The 21,415-nt window shown below is 40.8% G+C and overlaps 1 protein-coding gene across 1 annotated transcript in view; it reads left to right on the top strand.

Annotated features, from left to right (window-relative positions):
* LOC125738086 (inhibitory synaptic factor 2A-like) overlaps positions 1–18,132 on the top strand; it is a 29,888-nt gene extending 11,756 nt beyond the window's left edge. Inside the window, exons 2-4 of the mRNA XM_049006652.1 lie at positions 1,185–2,380; positions 7,553–7,624; positions 17,828–18,132. Of these exons, the coding sequence (XP_048862609.1) occupies positions 1,191–2,380; positions 7,553–7,624; positions 17,828–18,011 (1,446 nt within the window). The 5' untranslated portion in view covers positions 1,185–1,190 and the 3' untranslated portion in view covers positions 18,012–18,132. The remainder of the gene's footprint in view (positions 1–1,184; positions 2,381–7,552; positions 7,625–17,827) is intronic.
* The last annotated feature ends 3,283 nt before the right edge of the window (positions 18,133–21,415 follow it).

Here is a 21,415-nt window from a genome sequence, read left to right on the forward strand (position 1 = left end):
GATAGATCTTTACAGTCTTGACGTTTTATATTTTTTTTAAATGGTAGCACGTTCAAGGGAGATCTGTAACAGTAATATAAAAATTTGCATAAAAGCAGTGCGAGGCATGGAAGATTCAAGGTATTGCTATTCGGGCATTCCATTTAGTGATGTGGGAAGTCTGAGTCACATCCCAGGTGACACCCGGGATGTGGATTGGATGCAGGAAGATAGTTATTTTGCAGGGCACTCACATCCCACCCCCCGGGAATGCGTGTCTTTGAAAGGAAAGCAAGGGTAACGAGAAATAAAACATGCAAACACAATGGGAACATGCTGCACACACAGAGCTGAGGGCAAAGCTGACCCTGCAAGTACGAGATGAGGTCATTACCCTACTGGGTCAGCATATGTATCATAATCAAGGTGAGGCACTAATGTATAAGAATTCTCAAATTTAGCAGCTTCTGAATAGTATTTTTTTTAACGTAGAGTGTATTTTAGACTAATAAAAAATCCATCTCCATTGATCCATCCATTCCCTCTCTACCTTCAAGAAATGTATCAGGGCTCTTCTGTTGCAGGGATACATCTACTAGCCTGTGCCTGTTCATGTTACCTGAACGTACTTAATGTTGCACGTTCTGTTGATTTGAATACTGTAGTAGTCTTGTTGGGTTCTTGCTATTTTGGAAGATGTTGTGTATCCACTTTCTCGAGTGCTGCTCACACTTGTACCTGGGCTTTCATCAGAAGCTCAGCCTAGCCGCACTTACCTGTATGCCGAGTCGACTCCCTGACACTCGAATGTGTGCCATGTGCTATTTGTCTCGCTTGTACATCACTTTGGATGCAAGCGTCTGCTAAATAAAATAAATGTGGATCTTGTAAATCTTCTAACTACCTTGCCCAGGGTCACAAAGACGCCTGGAGCCAATCTTAGACAGTGCAGGGCACGAGGCTAGAGAGCATCCTGGATGACATTCCAGTCTAAGAAAAGCAATTTCTTTGTTCGAACTTATAAACGCGTGAACTATATATTGAATGTGTTTTCACAGAGGGTCTTTAAGGACTCAGCAACATAAAAAGCTCTGACAGAAAGGTGCTGTTATGTCCAATAAAAACTGACTTAGCCAGATATCCTTACTGTATGCAGTCACTGGCAAGCTGTCCGTTGTAAACGCTGTGGGCTTCTCCTATTGCAGGAAAAAATGGTGAGCAAGGAGGCCAGCAAATGCATAGTCACCAACTCCGAGTCGGACTCTGAGGCAGCCCCGTCGTTGTCCCTGGAGATGAAGTACTCCCTGGATGCTAGCAGGCAGGTACGGAAGAGGAACAAGGCCCTGCAGGTGCGTTTCAAGGACATTTGCGAGGCGCAGAATGAGCAGCGCGAGGCGGCCGTCCAGGCGGCCGGGAAGGGCGGCAGGACTGCCTCCTGCAGGGCGCCGTACCGCAAATATATGACGGTGCCCGCTCGTCGCTCCATCCCCAACGTCACCCGGAGCACGGGCGTCCAGACCTCGCCCGACCTCCGGAAGCGCTACCAGACTTTCCCCTTCGAGCGTAAGAAGGGCCACACTTTCAAACATGCCGCTACCGTGGAGAGTTTCAAAGGGCACAGCAACGGTTTGGCCGCTGCCAGGAAAGTTCCGGAAGCCACAGTGGGCTCCGGAGAGGCTATGCAGTCGGTGGGGAGGGGTGTCTATCGTACGCAAGCGCTGCTCCACACGAACAACTGCGCAGTGGCAACGGAGCCGTTTTCCACCACCGACTGTCCGGACGGACCGACGAGCCCGGACTCGGAGGTGAGCTGCCCAGAAGACAAACAGTACTTACCGAATGTTTTGGACTCCAGTACAAATGCAGAGTTCCACATATACGGTCCCGAGACCGGGCACCAGAAAGGATTACATCGGGGAGAGGGGGATCCGTACCCGTCTGCCAAGCGGCAGCTGTTAAACTTTGACGAGGCCCCCGGTGCGCCACGTAAAGACCCAGCAGCGGGTGTGACTGGGCCCATCGCATGGAACTCCCTGACTCAGGTGGAGTGCCTGGAGAGCCCATCCGCGCAGGGAAAGCGCAAAAAGGGATCGCAGCTCAATGGGCTGCAGATGCAGTCGCAAGCCGTGCCTCCCGCCGCCTGCCACGCCACGCAGCTGCGGTGTCACGCGGCCACGTTCGCTTCCCACGCCCTGCAGGGCGCCGAGGCGGCGAGGGCCCTATCGAGGGCTGCCACAGGAGCGCCCGAGCCGTGCCACCAGATCGTGCCCGTCGCTCAGGATGGGGACCTTAAAGCACAGCTCCAGGTGATGGAGAACCTGATTAGCTCAAGCCAGGAGACCATCAAAGTGCTTCTGGGAGTCATTCAAGAGCTGGAGAAGGGAGAAGCCCACAGGGAAGGGTAAGAAGCCTTCATGTATAATTATCTATTTCATTTAGAGTGTACAGTGATTCATTGCTTTCTACACCTTAGTTCTGTGTATCTGTTAAAGGGTACTGCTCAAGTTTCACCCATAAACAAAACAAATTAAATAATACACATTGTTTACTGGCTGTCACGCCTTGGGAAATGCTCCAACAGAAATGTAGGTCACTCAGTGGCTCTGAATCTAAACCTAATAGGAATACATGTTTATTACAGTGCATTGCCTGTACCCTTATCTAAGCAGCACAAGATTAGGGCTTTCCTTCAGCATTTCACTGAGAACGCTGACAGATTTTTTTTTTTACTTTACAGTTCTGTTTGATTTAGTGGCATTTAATTCCATTAGTCTGAATCTCAGAAAGTGCTCTTCGTATATCATGGTTCATAACGGGCGTTCATTTAACACGAAAACCAGCAACTCCGTCTCCCTGTGAGAGGAACCATGCAAGATTTATGCATGTGCTCAATACAAGTCATGTATTCTAAATGCAGCTGGTAAAGATGAATAGACAGAAGAAGTCTGCATCGCTCGTTCGCCTGCTATTTTATAACAAGTCAACATCCAGTCCTCATTTATATGCGGTAAACACATATTTTGCTTATTTCTTGTAAGGATGAATGAATTCCAATGAATGACAAATCCAATGTGTAAAAACCCACATAGGCCACACTAATATTCATTGATGTTCCATGTTGCCTGTGACATCTGTCCTCAAAATGACATCGGACTGTACTGGAAACAGCTTTTCCTTGTTGGTAGTTTCCGACTGACAGATACAAACTATTTTATTTCCATTATTACTCAAGTCAGCCAATCCAAGCATGGCTGCTCCCCTCTAGAAACCACAGTGACATCAAGGAAATGTACAGTACAGTGTTTCAAAAGACAGGCCCGAGGTAACAGCACGCGACTGTGCTCCCGAGTAGCGAGTTCAGCAACACGATGGCGTACGTCTTCTCCGAATGCTTGATCATCACAATCGCCTGCTCCGGGATACTACCCCTGTGAGTGTGATTTATTAGAAATCCGGCTAGCTGTAAATAAAGGTTGGAAATGCCCCCGTGGTGTTTCCGACTCCCCCTTACCCTCATAAATCCGTACGCCCCCCCCCCCCAACGCCCAGCAAGGAAGTTGATACCAAGGGAGGTTAACTATGCAAGGCAATTGAAATATTTCCAATGCATAATCGACATCACATAACAGCATTAAATTGTTCGTATGTTGTTCATTATATGTAGCATATAGCATTAATTTGGATTTGCACAATTCTGTTTGGCCATGGAAGCTCTCCCCATACCATACATATTAAGAAATGAAAATAAATATATGTAACATCCATGCCCCTGATAAACAAAAAAATGAACAATAATGTAGCTCTAGTTAAAAGTTAATGTATATTTTTGTCATTTCCTTTACATTAAGAGTGAAGGTTCTAGACCATTTCATAAAAATTAAAACCTTGAGGTAGGATCATATAAATGCCTACAAATTGAATTAAATGCTGAATCTGAAAGCTTTACACTTGGGAAGAATTGGTTCTGTCTCGGAGAGTTAATCTCTTGATATATGTATGTATCATATCAGCTTCCATTTCCTATCATCTCAATCTTCTTCAACGACGGAAATGAGATCCGAGTGCTTTTCGAATGCTGGTGCTCAGATGCTCTCAGCTGTGTCATGTGTGTAATATAAATTTTTCCCAGGGGATCAACTTGCGAATCTACGGAGGATCTCAGTTAGGTGTCAGAAATAATGAAATTATGAAATATGTTGACATTTCTACGTTAGTATCATGCATAGTATGTATTTGCATGGCAAGTTGCAGTAATGGGCAAATTTTAAACACAATACTGATCAAAGTTATGCTGAAGGTATTGCTGATATACAAAGCAAAAATACATCCTGTGATTTGCACTGCTGAACATGGTCTCTCAGAGGCACTGGACCGATGCAGTGTAGCCAGTCCTCGTGTTTGTAAAAGACAGAGAATCTTTATGGCCATTTCCGCTGAATTGGCAATGGAATCTGCATATTTGTATGTGGGCTATTGTGACGGCCTGCATTAAACACTGATTAAAGCCGCCCACTGGAGATCAGGAGAGCAAATTACATTAAGCTTTTGGAAGGGCCGATATTACATGCATGCCTGATATCATATAATTCACTGGTAATTTACTGGTACTTGTTGCACGTATGAATAGTCGAATTCTGGGTGCAATGAGTGGTTGTAAGGCAAGCTTTATTTCACTTTCATGCCCATCGCTGGCCTCACACGCTACAGATTTCTTATTAACGGGTTCTGAGCAAGCATCCTGCGTACGTTTGATAAGCAAGGCCAGCAAGGCGTGCAAAAAAAACAAAAAAAACCCTTCCCCCAGACATCTGTGAGAAAGAACCGGATTGTTTATCTCAGCAGGGTCTGCATCACAGTGACTGCATAGTAAGTAATGAACAGTCTGATCTGGAATGACAGAAACATACTGAGTTAATCATTTTCGTGCCGGGTGTGATGATGATCACGTGCATCACGGTTCCCCCGTTGGCCACAGATTGTCGAAAACGTTTCACTGTTGCCAATCTCACCGGGAACCGCCAAGTCCTGACCTGCTAGCAGATTCCTAGAGGTTTTGGTGCTGTTTTGGGCTGCCAACCTGATCTCAGGGTGTACAAAACATGGCTTGTAATGCCTTGTCTTAACGAAGCCCAAGATGTGTTTAAGGCCTCCAGAATGTAACATATGTGCTGACTCTCCAGAAGAAGCCTGGACAGAAAGCCGCTGATCGTACACTGATGTCAGGGGAGCGGCCAGAGGTTTTGGGCCCCGTGCAAGTATATCATACTTGGCACCCAACCCAGATTAACCCAATTATGTTCCAGGTTTTTTTTCAGGCCGTTGAAATTGTCCTAGCCTCCCCCCCTTCTGGGTTGCCCACCCTCAGAAAGATATCAAACAAATTCCTTTGATCAAAAACAAATGCATTGAAAATGCAAACACTGTATATAAGATGCAAACTTGCAGATGCTTTATGAAGCCCAGGGTTCCCTTAATTATGAATATGAGGTAAACCCCGCCATGCAGTAATAGCTTCTGAAGAAGAATGTGTTTCGTTTGGATGAAGTGATTCAGCGATAGCCTGAATATCCCCATCACGGGTATCGATAGGGAGACTGAGGCATGTTTGGTGCAGGTGACTTTTAAGCTGCTCGGAATAAGGGACTGAGCAGTATCTCAGGCTGCACCATCCGGACTCCAGTGACGAGCAGGAATTACTGCGCACATTCTGCTGTAGCTCATGAGAACTTTGGGGTCTTGTAGGTCTAAATACAGTAGCTCCAGGTTCATCTCAGCAGTATGATATATTGCAAGTTAATATGATGAAAAATGATGGGGAAAAACATGCAAGTATATGCACTGAAAGTTAATTTAATTGTTATTACAGAAAGGAGATTATTATTATTAGTATTATTATTATTATTATTATACAAGTGCTATAGTATGTTCCATGTGTAGGCATATGCAAGTATCTACATTTCAGTTCATTGTTTTTTCTTTTTCTTCTGATTAGGATTTATTTTGCAGTGGCATCTAATTACACGTGTTTATATGGGGGTGGGGGGGGGGGGGGGGCTGCGGTCGGTATGGTATGATAGGTTGCTTTCCTGCCATTAATCCCTGGCTGCGCTCTGACACGCGCGTGACACATAACGGAAGGTGTGGCTTTTCTAATTTCAGGGTGTACTGCTATCTGAGAGCCTCGCGTCCTCACACTCGTCCTTCTCCATTTTCATTTTCTGCATGTCGTTAAATGCCTTCCAGCCGCCCTCTGCTAATAATGTAATGTGATCTACAAATTTAATCCTCTTGAGATCCCCTTCCCTTCTAATGATACAATCTATCAAAATTATATTTATGGATTTTAATAATGCATGCTTATATATTATATGTAAATGTATACATGTAAACACTGTACATTTAAATTTAATTATTTAAACAATCTAGGGTAACACTCTGGCCTCACACCTCAGCCACTGGCCATTCGAATCCCTTTGCCACTTTGCATGTGTGGGGTTTTCACGTTCTGCCCATACTGTTTGGATTTCGTCTGAGTATTAAGGTTTCATCTTACAGTACAAATGTATCTAGGTAGGCTAATTGTTACCTCTGCAAAGCGTGAGAGCGCATGCGTGAGCCTTGCAAAGGTTAGGCATCCCATCCAGGGTATACCCCTGCCTACTATACCCCAGGTATAGCCCTGCCTACTATACCCCAGGTATACCCCTGCCTACTACCCTGTGATTCTTGAGATATCCCCACACCCCCCATAAACCCGTCAAGTGTTTGGAGATGGGTGGCTGGATAAAGTTATTTAACTAATAAACAATTTTGCTACATCTTGTATAGTTATATTGAATTACATTAGTAATTCTGCATCATGCTGCCATTTGGAGACTGAGATAACAGCAAAGTGTATTTATAATTGTTGCTTAATGACACGTTCATAGAATTTTCCATTTTGGTAATATTGAAGATTCAAGGCAAGTTACGACAAATGGAAACTCAAATGTGGTAACCCTCTGAATGGTCAAGATTATAATATACAATTTCAGGCATTTTCTATCATCTTTGCGATTTCATATAACTGCAAAATGGTTACAAATGTATTATAATAGAAGTATTTAACTTTACTGTGCTGCAGCCACTAGTAATGTGCGCCACCCTCATGTTTTAAGCGACAAGTTATGAATTCCCAGCAGTAAAATTAAGTCACACCTGAAGAAACAGCATCCAAAAAGTACACTTCTCAGGCTGGAACATTGATGCCATTTAAATAAAAAGGATAAAAATGTAGGTGACATAATAATGTAATGTAATGTATAGTTTTAAATTTATTGAGCCTTATTACAATTATCTGGTACTGAATATAGTGCCAACAAGAGTAGGCACAGATAAAACTGCTTAACCAGGAATTTCATTTATTGCGACTTATTTATCATATAGTATAAATTCCACGCGCTATAAACGAATGCAGACCGATTTTCCTTTACCAGAAAAGAAAGGATGACAGAATAAATGGAATGATGGGCAAATTGGGAGGGAGCAACCAAACGATTCTTGTAATTATTCATTTATACTCTTATCTTTGCAGTCTCTCCTATCGAACCGGACAGGACACGACCAACTGTGACACGTGTAGAAACAGCGCATGTATTATCTACAGGTTGGTTTGTACCATTACTTCCTTTTTAATTTTATTTTTTTTATATCCTACTTGCATTGCATGCAGTTTTATGCAAAGTGACTACTGAAATATCCTTAATTATCATTATAATGTGTCTTAATATGTCGACCGATTGTCATTTAACTATACGGCATATGTTTTTATTTGCTGCTCATGCACCTTGTTAAAAGGTCTGACACAGCATTAGTACTGGTAACCTTGCCAAGAGTATAGGATAACTATTACCATAGTCTACCACTACCAGCTAGTTTGTGTCTTCAACAACCAGCAGCAGCTAGGCTTTTCCTCGCTATTGCTGTGTTGTCAGCCCTTTTGCCTTCATGTTGACAACTTCACCTTGTGGCAAGAAATCTGGGTAGTCCAAGAAAAAGGATCAGACTAACGAGTGTTTATAGGACGTACAAATGTGCAGATGCCGGTACGTGACAGTGAACAGATGGCAGCCTGTACTGTAAGTGTTCTGAGAAGTGAAAGAGCACAATAAGCACCGTGTGTGACTCTCCAAGAAAGGAAAATGCCACATATTCAAAAATATAGCAGATCTTTGGTTTAGGAGTGTCAAAGCGAGCAGTGTAAGTGATCACTATAAGAGGCTTGAAGCAACATATTGTTCTTTAATAATGCACCGCTTTCTTAATTTGTAGGAAATTTGCTTGCTTAAATTTGCACGACCTTGTACGTTTTCCAACATTACTGAGGTTGTGTGGAAAGGTGTGTTTAGTTTCGAAGGCTAATTTCGGTGCCTATACACGTCTGAAACTATGTGTTATAGGGTTTTCAGAGACAATTTTACAATCATCAAAAACATACTTTGTAAGGAAAAGAAAAATCATTCGTACCCATTTTATCTTAATGCTAGAGCACGTGCATGTAATTCAATCCGGAACCCCTTTCCAGGTATGGGGGAGACGCAAACAACAGTTGACTGATGAAAATGTTAACTTTCCTGCTCTAAACTTGAATGAAAATAAAATGCTGACTGCAATGCTTTTGCAAGCACTGTGCATCTCATAAAGGAGTCATTCCAGAGAGGAACTAAAGACACAATTGGGTTGTCAATGAAAATGCTGATACAATGTAACACAGTGCACTTGGGTTTTATTGTGGTACCGGGCAGAGAGAGAATATAGTGTAAATAATGCAGCAGGCATGGTAGCTCTAAAGAGAGGATGCAATATTAAACAATGGGCTGTCGTGAACTTGCCAACGGGAAAGTAGATTTAGTGAAGGTCATATAAACCAAGATGTCTGAAAAACTAGGCCTATTCAATCCCCCTCTCACGTCGATATACTTACAGTACAGCGTGCCGGTAGATGTTCAGCACCTTCCACTAGTCCAGAGACTCATAAAATTCAGCTCCCAACTGGGGAGGTGGTTACTCATTACTAACATGAAACCTTGATATTTTGACCCTTGAGTTAGTCTCTAAAGTCTCTCTGTGATCTTCAGTCCAGAGATTGGATCCATCTTTCCTGAGGAGTGAGGTGGAATGTTGCAGTTATCATGCAACGATTTATGAACTGAAGTCTAAGTGGCACTGAAGTGACGTGCAAGATGTTTCCGGAGAACTCGCGGTCATCCTGAGAAATTGTCAAACACGGTAGAGCCTCTCAGGGCGCACTTTGTGTCAAATGATGAATATGAAAAATAATACAGTAAATGTGGATTCACCCTAATAGATACTGTAGTGCTGGGTAGTCTGAGACACTCTCTCGCGCGGAGCGGCGAATAAGGACGACAAAGCAGAGACTGACACAAAGGACCACACTCAAGCACAATAACAGGGAGACAAATATGGCGGGCAAACGCGGGGAGGTTACACAAGAAATGGGAAGGCTCACACACGGTAGGATAATCAGACAGCGCTAAAAACGCGAGGATCAGGTAAGAACCGAATCTAAACACAGGTAAGAGTATACGCTACAATCAGGTACACAACACAACAAGTATTTACACTAACAGCAATTACACACTTGCTATGTACAAGCACTCACAGGCATGCTGAGATATTCAAAGCTCATCACCAGTACTATACATATATATATATATATCTCCCATTGATTTGATTCTGTATGGAAGTCTAAATTAGATTTATCCGAAAATCTGTCAATTGTGTGGCATGATTATTTTAGGCATTGGCAACCTATTGTTTTCACACTTAATTTTCAAGTTTATCTACCTCAAGGTAAATGAATTCCAGCATCTCCTCTAAATGTATGTGAAGTGTGGACAACTGATGCTTTCCTTTTTATAACCAAGCATATTAAAAATATGCTGACATAATTAGTGGCAATCCTTTCGAGATTACCAAATGTGCAAATTGCTATGTAAATTTGTGCATAGCTCCATAAATGAGGCATTTAATATCATTAAAATCCACTGCTTCTTGGGAGAAAGTGACATGCCCTTTAGCTAAAGGTCTGAATCAATTCATAGCACATATTGTCATTATCCAAAGAAATACAAACCTCAATCTGGCAAAACACTGAATCATTCATTTTGGTCTTTAATAAATCGCTGTGGTTTTGAATGGCTTTAAACTGATCCGTTTTAGTAAGAAACCTTGAAGCATACAAGTAAGGTAACTTTCTTTAATCAGGTAGTTGGCAGGATGTTATTACAGACAAAGAGTAAATTACAGTGAAATGCCTGCTATCACATAGTAGCTCTCTCTCCAAGGTTCTCTAAGACAAAAATGTGTACAGAAAGCGAACAGACTCTTTGTGGCACCTAACTGTAACCCCTAACTATAGATTTGCACCCTTGAGTCAGATAACATTTTGAGCTACATGATTTTTCCGGTTAAGATGTACTTTATTAATCCCAGAGGGAAATAGCTGAAGGAAGAGAGGAACCACAGACCACCTGGAATTGTGAGTACAACACACGGAACTGCTGGCACCAGAACGCAGAACCCCCTGTATAATAGACAGGTGCTTTAACCACTACGTTTACTCAAATACAAATATGTATTTGAACTAATACACAAGTATACCGTAGTACTACTTCCAAGTAGTGGCTTAATGGTTAGGGAAGTGCACTTGCACATGTAATTGAACGATTGAATGATTGCTGGTTCAAATCCCCATCCAGCTAGGCACCATTAGACCACCGCTCCCAAGCACTGCTCCCCGGGTGCTGAATTAGCTGCCCACTGCTATGTCGCATATGGATTAAATGCCAAGGACACATTTCATTGTTGTGCACTGTACTGTAGTGTGTCAACACTGATCACCTAATTCTAAAAGCTTAACAAATTAGTGCATCATTCGCTTCTCAGCAGCAGAATTATCTTGAAACGCGTTTCCAGAGTGCAGACAGGGTGACTGTCCTAAGGAAGACCTCTTGGCTTCACAGGACAGCCCCTTGTTTGTTGCTGTTGTTCCTAATGTTCTCATGACAAACTTATGCACCCCGCAGTGTCACAAAAAAAAGAAACTGGCATGCACAAATGATTAATGTAATCACATTTTCCTTTTCGCAATGATCTATAATCTGGGAATACTAATGTGATACAGCGCATTTGCCACAGTCTAATTAAAGACCATCATAGCATGAAAGAGGATTTAAATGGATTCAATTTATTTTAAGACTAACGCTTTAAGCTACAATGCTTATTGTTGCTTTGTTAATCTTGAAAATCCTATAATCTAATTATCTCAGACTATGGCAATATGGCCTAATATGTTGATCTAAGTACAAGATATGTCTAAATGATTTGACATATCAGAAGCTTCATTTTACACACACACACACACACACACACACACACACACACACACACACACACACACACACATACAAAACGTAGTACACTATGATTGACTTGGGGGAAAAAATTCATGAGCAAGGATCTTTCACTGACAATTTGACGCTCTAGCATTTTCATAATTTTAAGTCATTTTGATGAGTTTTACTTATTTTAATTCCATACATGAAATTTTACACAGAGCTAATAGAAGACAACAGAAGCAAAACACAGGACAAAGAATAACAGTCCAGCATGTATGTAGTAGATGTGTTTCAAGAAAGGCTTCAAATTCTATTTGTGCTAAAATGAGAACTATTGAGACACTGAGCAACAGATCTCAATTATTTAAATTGAATAAATAGCTAAATCATGCAGTATACAGTACATATGCAGTATACCTAGGTATTAGTTGAAAAACATATTTGTATTTGAGTAAACATACTGTTGATAGCATGTGGCTGGAGGTGCAGTTCGTCTAAGTTAGTCGTTAGATACTTATGTGAAATGGAAAGATCCTCTCAGAGTCCAGCCTCCTCTCTGCCCACAGCCTGGTACCACAGGGAGCAGTGCCCGGCTCTTAGAGTTGGCGGGGGGCCGAGGGGGCTGGGGGAGTGGTGTATAGGACTGGAGAATCAGCATCTTCTCAGAGCTCACCAAGGAGGGCAGAGATTTTAATGAAGCGCAAGGTTAAAGTGTTTTCAAAGGAGGCACCAAGCAGATGACTTACTCTGGGAATTCACCAGGAGGGAACAAATATACGGATTTGCGTGTTGAAAAGGCGGCACACAGAGCTGGCAAATCCCACGACGGTCCCTTGAGTACATACTGATAAGTTGGGTATTGCAGAGAATAATGAATCTTTCATTAAAAAAAGCTTTTGAGTATCTTCAAAGAGGAGATGATTATCTTTTCAGGATGTCCACAACTTCTAATGAGGCAGAGTTGGAAATTGATTTCAGTAGCTACATACATTTCAGATCTGTATTCCCAGGATAAAGCCTTTTGTGTCTGTGTTCAATACTCTTGAACAAATTTAGTGATAACTTTTGTTAAAAGACCGCACACAAACACACACATCCACACGCACACACACACACACACGCACACACACATTTTCCATATCACTTCCCATTGAATTTCATTATGACGGGACAATGGGGGGGGGGGGGGGGGGGGGATTTGCTATACTGAACTGTACAGGCTGCCAGTTGTTACAATTCCCAGTCAGGGTCAGGGAAGGGCAACAAGACAATTTCAGGCAGGTGTGATGCCGGTCCATCACAGGGAACATGCAAGCATACGCACACACACACACACGCACAAACACAGATGCACACACACACGTGTCGGGTAAACAGATCCTTATGGGGACCACTCATACATTTCTATGGGGAAAATGCTAACGCTAACTATGAGAACCTTAACCCCCACCCAGCCCTGACCATGACCATAAAAAACAAAATACAAGAGTTTTTTTTGCATTTTTAGTTTTTTCATTGCAGTCACAGATTTTTATAAAATACAGTTTTCCTATATGGGAAACCGGTCCCCATAAGGTAAAAAAATGGGTATTCATCATGTTTGGTCCCCACAAGGTAAGGTTTACCTGGACCACAAGCAACCACACACACAAACACACACACGCATACACACACACACAACATACTGAAATTACAGAAAAAAAATATGTGTGCAGTATCCAAAACAATTTTAATTATATAGTTTAATGAACATTCTGTCAATCCTTTAAAAATGTCAGTAAAATGGCTTTTAGCTATTAGCTGGTTTTCAGTTTGCTTGGGTCTCTTAGTTATATGTGATAAATTGCCTACCCAGAATTGTAAATGAATACAAAACACACGAAAAAGCAAAAATAATAAATAAATCACCAAAATGCATTTTAGGCCACATTTCAGCTCATACGTACACATGATTGGTTTAAGCCATGATGACAGCCCATCCTCTTTCCGGAACAGTTCCCTGAAAGCATTTCATGATGCTGGTTGAGATTATCTGGCTACTAAATTTGCCAGTTGAAACACTTTGCACCAATGTGTTACTTCCATTTTTTAAGTTCCTTTTTCCTACATGTTAAAATATACGTATTTTCTTAGGTAGAGTGTTAAGAAAACAAGCAGTTTCTCAACGGAGGACACTACGCACCATTAAAACATTGAAAGGAGGAAGACAGATATAAGTAAAATGAGCAGAGATAGCACAGCATAAAACAGGGCAAATGATGCACATGTAGGCTTTGATGCACTAGAGTTAGCAAAGGCAGCAAAAAAGCATGAAGCCGTATACATAACAAAACCAATTCACTTACTAAAATTACATCTCCTCCAGAAATCGGACAATATCAGAGAATGGGTACACACGTATTATCCATAGACAACTTTAATATCCAAAAAGGTAAATAGTCAAATCCTCTTTGCGTCTTATTGTATGAATATGATACAATAATATCTCCCAGTAGTTCCCATAGCTTTCTTCAGCTTGCTTATGTCTGTCAGATAACACATAAATCTCATTAAACAGTGAAGCCAAACTCTTCATTAATCTTCAATATTGAAACAGCTTTGTTGGGGCAGTTAAATAAAGCAGCACATTTGCAATAATGAATGGGGAATTCTGACTTTCTCTCCCTCTAACCAATAATCCAGACATATTGAAAGATGCTTGGCATCTTTTGGCAGCAGGTAATCCAATACAGGGCGGAAAGAATTAGTTATAATGATTAAGAATGAGTGGACTAATTACTATGAGCTGAGTGCACAGTTTACTGATCACTGTGTTTGCTTCCAGTCAGTTCTACGCAGATCAATTTCCAGAGCTGGCTGGAGTCCCAGAGATTTTTTTTTTTGATAGCTAATATATCTAGGAGCCCATCTTCGGTAGCGAAAACAACATCGTATGTTTGATCTGCCATAAAATATACAGTACATGCTTCATGCATCGGTACCCAGTGTCTGTTTCTATTCTAGATGATAGTTTTAAAATTATAAATCGCGGTTTATACCTTTGAGCAATGAAAGTTTAACATATTGCTGAAGGGCATGGACGCAGTCACCCCATCTGGGATATAAGCAACCTACCTTCTCTTCAGAAGTCACTTTGCTTTTAAACAGGCATCAGCTTTGCCTTTACAATTGAAGTAGAAATTAAAGTTAATCTTTATATATGGAAATGCAGCATTTGGCAATGGTGCATACGCTGAACTGAATGCTTTGTCAGCCTGGTAGAGTCGTGGGCATGTGCAGAGTGTATAAGATGGAGAGTTCATGGCTTGAATTCAAAGTAGACAAATTACATTTTTACTAATTTTCAGAGAAGAGTATCGACTTACTTCTGTGAGTGTGTGTGTGTCTGCGTGTGTTTGTGTGTGTGTGTGTGCAGTATAACTCACTGCAAACCAGTCTAGCATATAATTGAGCTGTACCTGAGGTCAATTATACATAATACTAACACAGACTATCCGGTGTGCAACATAAATATAGTAATTTCCTGCTGTCAGTCATAACAGATTTTCAGCAAGGCATGTCGCCACTGTTACGCATGGGACCATGATGCAGCCAGCGGTGTTTGCTGTAATGTATCGATCACATTATGTGCTGCTGCAAAGCAGGCGATGCATTTGCCGCATTCGTTGAAGGCTACGCTAGATGTCAGAGTGTAGAGTATAAAGCGGAACAGAGCAGAACTGTTGCAGCTTCAGCTGGTAAACAAAAATAAATTAACAAACAAATTTCCGTTGCCGATGTGGCTCAGTGGGTTGCTAGTTCTTGACCCCCGGGGTTATGGGTTTGAATCCCTCTCTGTTCCTTTTTTATAGGGCTCGCATCATCCATCGCACCATGATATTTAACATTAAAGCTACTCACATCTGGAAAATATGTACTTTTTCTACCTGAACAGCGCACACATCTTCCCCATTGTCCCTGTGTTATACCTGCCCAAAGATGCATGAATATTGACATTTTCTTTAACACGCTCAGTCACTAACAACTTAATTACATGCCACAGCCCAAAAGATTAATACCTTAATAACTACCTGCTCATCCTGTCAGGCCTTTCTGCAAATACCTCAGTACTGAGCATCTGTTTTATGTTTACTTGTTTTGCATTATCATTATTTATACGGCTCTTGAAGATCAACCAAGGTGGAATCCATGTAATTGAATAATTCCATACATAATTTTCCATACAGATGAACAGCTTGGAGAACTTAAGAATAACAAAATAACAAATTGTTAATTAATGCCCTCATCTCTCAGCTTACTTCAGGGAAGTCCAGCCTCTGAATTCCTATACTCTGCAAAAAAATCTCGAAGTGCTGTTTCAAAATATTTTAGAGAGAAAAAGCCCATTTTATCCTCATCTACGAATTAAGAGAATTGGCGAACTTCCGCAGTGCCATTTCTGTGTGTGACCCCCGGGTCCATGCAGAGTTCATTTGAGATATGGCTGCTTTCCCCCAAGGGAGTGATACGTAAAATGCATTTGGTCATTTTGCCCAATAGTCTACTTCCGAAATAACACAAAGTGAGAGTGGGTGTGAATTTTAAACAGGTTGTGTTCCATTTAGCTGACAGAACATGTTTCCCAGGTCTTGGCTAGCTTATACTTTTCAAGGCTACAGCTTGAAGAAGTGGCAGAGTTAAAATTATATTGTAAAGTTACAATTTTAATTAAATTACAGCAACACCACAATATGCAATTAAACAAAGGCATAATGGTTACAAAATAACAAAAAGGAACAGAAATGGCTCACTATAATTTCCACACTTCAGTGAAAGAGCCACATTTATCTAATGAATATCTGCACTGATTTGGTGCTAATGAAAGAAATGTATTTTATTGCACTACATATTAGTATAATCATTATTTAAAAATTTGGGGGGGAGTGGGGGGTGCATAAAAATAATTAATCCAACTCCATATGATAACCAACGATACACCCTGTTTATCATGTAAATGCTGTGAATTTTGAGCGTTCTTCTAATTTAATTAATTTATTCAGCTATTCACCAGCATGTCAAGAGATTAATTCTTGGCAGTGGCACTGTTAGTCTCTGTGTTTAACATTGCACTAGGCAAGAATCAGCTAGATGAATTGTTATGGAGGGACAATGAAAACTATGCAAGACTGCGTAGATGTGTTTATGCGTACATCCATGCACGACCTAAGCAGAATATTTACATGGGAATCACAGATTCTTATGGATTCTCTGTCAGCAAGGTAAAATAGTTTATTACTGGTATACTGGCATTTGATGATATACTCTACAGTCAACAACTAGAAGGGATTCTCCCTGCAATCCCATCATTTGTTCAGCAAGGTAAAATAGTTTATTACTGGTATACTGGCATTTGATGATATACTCTACAGTCAACAACTAGAAGGGATTCTCCCTGCAATCCCATCATTTGTTCAGCAAGTACTTCTATCCAACACAAAGTACAATTGAGAAAGCAGTCAGTTATTACTGACCCAATACCCAGAGCAATTGGGGTTATAGGCATCCCACAAGGTCCTAATGGGGACTCACTCACCAGTCCAAGGATTTGAACGATCTAAAGTCGTAACCCACAGCACCGCATACCGCCCCAAGCAAACTGCACTTGCACGTGGATGATTTGCCAGGCATTCTACTGGCTTATCTGCCACTAAAATTAAATTCAACACCCCAGACCGGATTAACCGTATCATGGAATCGCACGCGTTCATTTGATGTTTCCTTGTAAGACCTGAATCGAGTCATTTTGATTGAACGTTCCCAAAGAAACAGCTGCAGCACAAGGTACTGAACCGGCACCAAATGTGATGAAATCAAAGATTTCCCGACCAGATAATTTATTCAAGTAATTGTGAAGAAAAACATTCTGGAGAATTTAATTGTGCAAGCAAGCAGAAACGCCCCATGCTGTTTGGATGATGGTTGTTTACAGCAGACCGATACATTAATTACTGTTATAAGTTTTCTGTTTCTCTGTAATAGAACTCCCATACAGTCCCATAAAAAGTTGTCTGATAAGGTGTTTTTTTCATAATAATGAGGGAATGACTGGTTGAATAAAATCTACAATATAGCAATTCTGCTTTGCCTCCAGTTGTATGATATAAGCCTATTTTTTCTGACAGCCCATGGAGTAACTTCGCATATCGTGACAGATAAAACGTTGTACTTGAATCTCCACTGCTGAGAATGTTACGTTTTCTTTCCATGTATCGAGTTTAAATATTAATCTGCTTCCCAATTTAATTACTTGGCTCTGTGAGCACAGCACTCAACCTCAAAATACAAGATATGGGTTGCAGAAGATGGAGAAAGAAAAGGCCCTGGGTTGTATCTCGCGACGCGAGCCAGAGGAGATCGTTGCTGGGCTGCCGTCTCGTGCGTTTCACTGAACGTGCCCGTTGTCATTGCAGCGTCGAGCTGGACTTCAAGCAGCAGGAGGACAAGCTGCAGCCCCTGATGAAGAGGCTCTGTCCTATGGAGGACGCACAGCTCCCATCTCTGCCTTACCCCCATGAAGCCTTCACCTCCACGCCCAAACGCAAGTCTAAAACAGAGTCCAAGAAGCATGCCCGCTGGAAACTATGGTTCCTTTGAAAGCCTGCATTCTTGATCGTTCTGTCTGCAGCTTTGGTTCTGAAATATTCAAGCCCAGTCGGTTTAAAATTTTTATTTTTTTATTCAAAGAAGGGTTATCAGTTGTCCCTGGATATTGACACCAAACAGTGCTGAACTAAAAACAAGTTGTTTATCTTTGCTTAAAAACAAGCTAAGAACTCACGGAGTCTTCTATTTTTATCGCATTCGCCTAAAAAAAAAAAAAAAAAAAATGGATTCGCACTTGTGATTAATTTGCAGAAGCATGGCGTGAAATTTCACCATGCACAACTGATTTGCAGATCAGCAAGGTGAGAACCAAATTGGATTAACGTTCATCTATTTATTTATTTCTTTCAGACTGAAATCTTTGGAGTGATTTTTGTTGTTATTCTTGCAAAATGTCACGGTGGCCATGTTTTATTTACGAGTTTGCTGCCATTGTTTTGCATCTCATTATCCCTGGTTCATCTACACGTGGGCGCTATGCTGAGCACGAGGGAACCGCAGACTTTTCGGGCGAAGCCTTGGTTTTTGTTCCAAACCTCCCCAACCGCACATAAATGCATCACGACAAAAGCACAACTTACTTTCCGTGGTGGTGAAAGGATGGATATTCACACGTGGGAATGCAGTGTGCACAAGGACATACAGATACTGTACATATGCTCACATGTGTTCACACACTAAGAGAGAGAGAGAGAGAGAGAGAGAGAGAGAGAGAGAGAGAGATGTTTTTCTCTGGCGTAAACATGCAAGAACATATAATGTATTATCCTGAAGCCCATGCGAAGTTACTAACTTATTTTTCAGATTTTTTTCCACTTTTCTCTGAGGACAAACTACATGTCTGGTGGCTTCATGGACAGAAACAAACCAAAAGAAGGCCACAGTGAAAATGTCATTCATACTTCGAAGAATAAAAATCTTCACGTACCTTGAATTTGAAGTCATTCACTGAAAAAAATAAGAAGAAATTGCGAATATTTTTATATAATACTTAGGTTAGGCATCTCAGTGTATTTTCTGAACAATACAAGTATATAAAATAGAAATATGTTAGCAAATGTCAAACTTAATTATTTTTTTTTTTTGCTTTATTAGACTCTGGTAACAAAGAAAAAAGATCATTTGTGGACTGTATTTTATTAAGGTACTCAACCTCTTGAATTTAACTGGAATTTGCAAACAAGTTTAAAACAAATATTTAAACTTTATTATGACACTTCTTGTTTTTAAATAATCAATGAAACTTTCTGTCAAATGACAAGCCGACCCATTTACCTCTAACAGGAAAATGCACTGAACTGATATCCATTGCTTTGGCCAGCTTGTCACATGTACTGGTGGACTGCTGTCATTTTCTCTCACTGTCCAGACAACTCAGATTTGAATGAGCTGTTATTGTATTACTAAATGATGTAATCTGAGAAAAAAAACCCTCAAAAGATTTCTACAACATCATAGTGGAGGGTCCATGCTGCATCGTTTATTGTTAAATTCTCCTGATTTCACATTTAAGTGCATCAGTCTGTTAACTAAGATTAACAATAGTGATATCCCTGTTACAGTACCAAACAGGTGACATGACTAATCTGATTGTAATGTCTGTTTATGATTAGATAGCAATCAACCATTTGACGCGGTCATTTAGTTTTACACTCAGCTGCTCTGATTAAATATTTTTTTACAATAAATACTTCCAGCCAGAAATTCTAAGTTCAGTGGCCATTTTATTAGGTACACCTGCTTGTTACAAAACAACTCGATCCTGCAAACAGCCAGTCATGTGACTGTACAGACTGGTACAGGAAGCTGACAGGGTCAAGAGGATGTAGGTTCTGTCACTGGCATTTCTGTGGCTGAAAACAACCTTGTTTGTGAGAGAGATCAGGGCAGAATGGCCAGACTTGTTAAAGCTGACAGAAAAGGCACAAGTACTGTGCGGAGTGGCTTCTCTGAACATAAAACTCATCTACTCTTGTAGTGGTTCTGGAAGCAAAAGTGGGTCCTAGCCAGAAATAGTTGGATGTACCTAATAAAGTGGCCACTGAGGGTATATGCTGTGGGAAATCTATCAGGGCTACAAAAAGAGCAAAGACTGCTCGCGTTTTAGCATGAAACATCTTAAGAACTTAAAGTTCATGGATATTTTACTTTTTTTTTGTTTTAGATTTTTTTTTGGATTTTGAGAACCTCCGTCGAGCCCAGCTGGGTAATGGGTCAGTAACTCAGTTTTCACACTAATCCCATGCTTTTGGCTGTTCCTTCACTCTACACACCTATACAATTGTACATGAAGGGTTCTGTAATACTTGTACTGTAGCAAAGAGAGACTTGTATCTGTAACAGGAAGTGCAATTGATTTAATATGTGCAATATGTTTTATACGGTTTTTAATTGAATTAAAGCATTTATGATATAAAACAAACTGAAGAATGGTTTGCAGTTATTTTTTTAGAGGGTTACAGCTATATGATATAACAAAATAATATAATGTATTTAAATGAAGCAGTTATGGAACAAGGATGCCCGTAAAAAAAGTGTTTATCCGTGTAAATCATGGTTTGTGGTGTAAATCGCCACATCCCAGCAGTGATGATTTTGTGCCTTTTTCAGTAGAACTATTTGTAAACTTTGTAAGTCTACAGTCATATTTGTAGATGTGTTTTCCTGACCTGCTTAGATGGTTTTATTTATTCATGATCATTATCTTTCGAGTTTCTTGCCTATATGGTACGATCTCTTTTGTTATTTCACTTTCGCTATAATAGTCATATAATAATTTAAATGAAGTTAATTCAAAGAAAACTATGCTTCATTCAAGGATGAATTGCAGTGACTGCAAATTAATCCCATAAAATCAATACACTGAAATTCTCTCAGTGAGATGAATAGACCGACAAAAACATTATTCAACTGCATCTGCTACATGAACATTGGTAAAACACGTAAATCTTTCCTTATAATGGTTATGAGACTGGACCTAATTCATAATGTAATATTATCTCCTGCTACCAGCTATAAAAAGCACCCAGCCTGTAGGTTCAAGGATTAAATCCAATTCTTGCGTGTAACTTTCACTGTCCTGGAATGGATGTCGTCCTGTCTGCCACCAGCTACCTGGAAAATGTCGCCGTCATTTAAATACAGTCAGCTCACACTCCATGATGTGCATGTATCGCTCTCCGCTCTGACCTTGGCAATAGCAAAACACGATGAATCACTGACAGCGACTGCTAGGTGCCAGGTTTTACAGCATGTAGAGTTGCCAAGGTGTTTTAAGTGGGAAGAGACTGAGACCACAAAAAAAGGAAAAAGTCCTGGCGCGAGATACCACTCCTCCTCTTAGCTAATTGTCCTGCAGCTCATTGTGGCGATCATGAGAAATACTGTTGTTTTCG

This window comes from Brienomyrus brachyistius, chromosome 3 (assembly GCF_023856365.1).
Source record: "Brienomyrus brachyistius isolate T26 chromosome 3, BBRACH_0.4, whole genome shotgun sequence".
NCBI lineage: Eukaryota > Metazoa > Chordata > Actinopteri > Osteoglossiformes > Mormyridae > Brienomyrus > Brienomyrus brachyistius.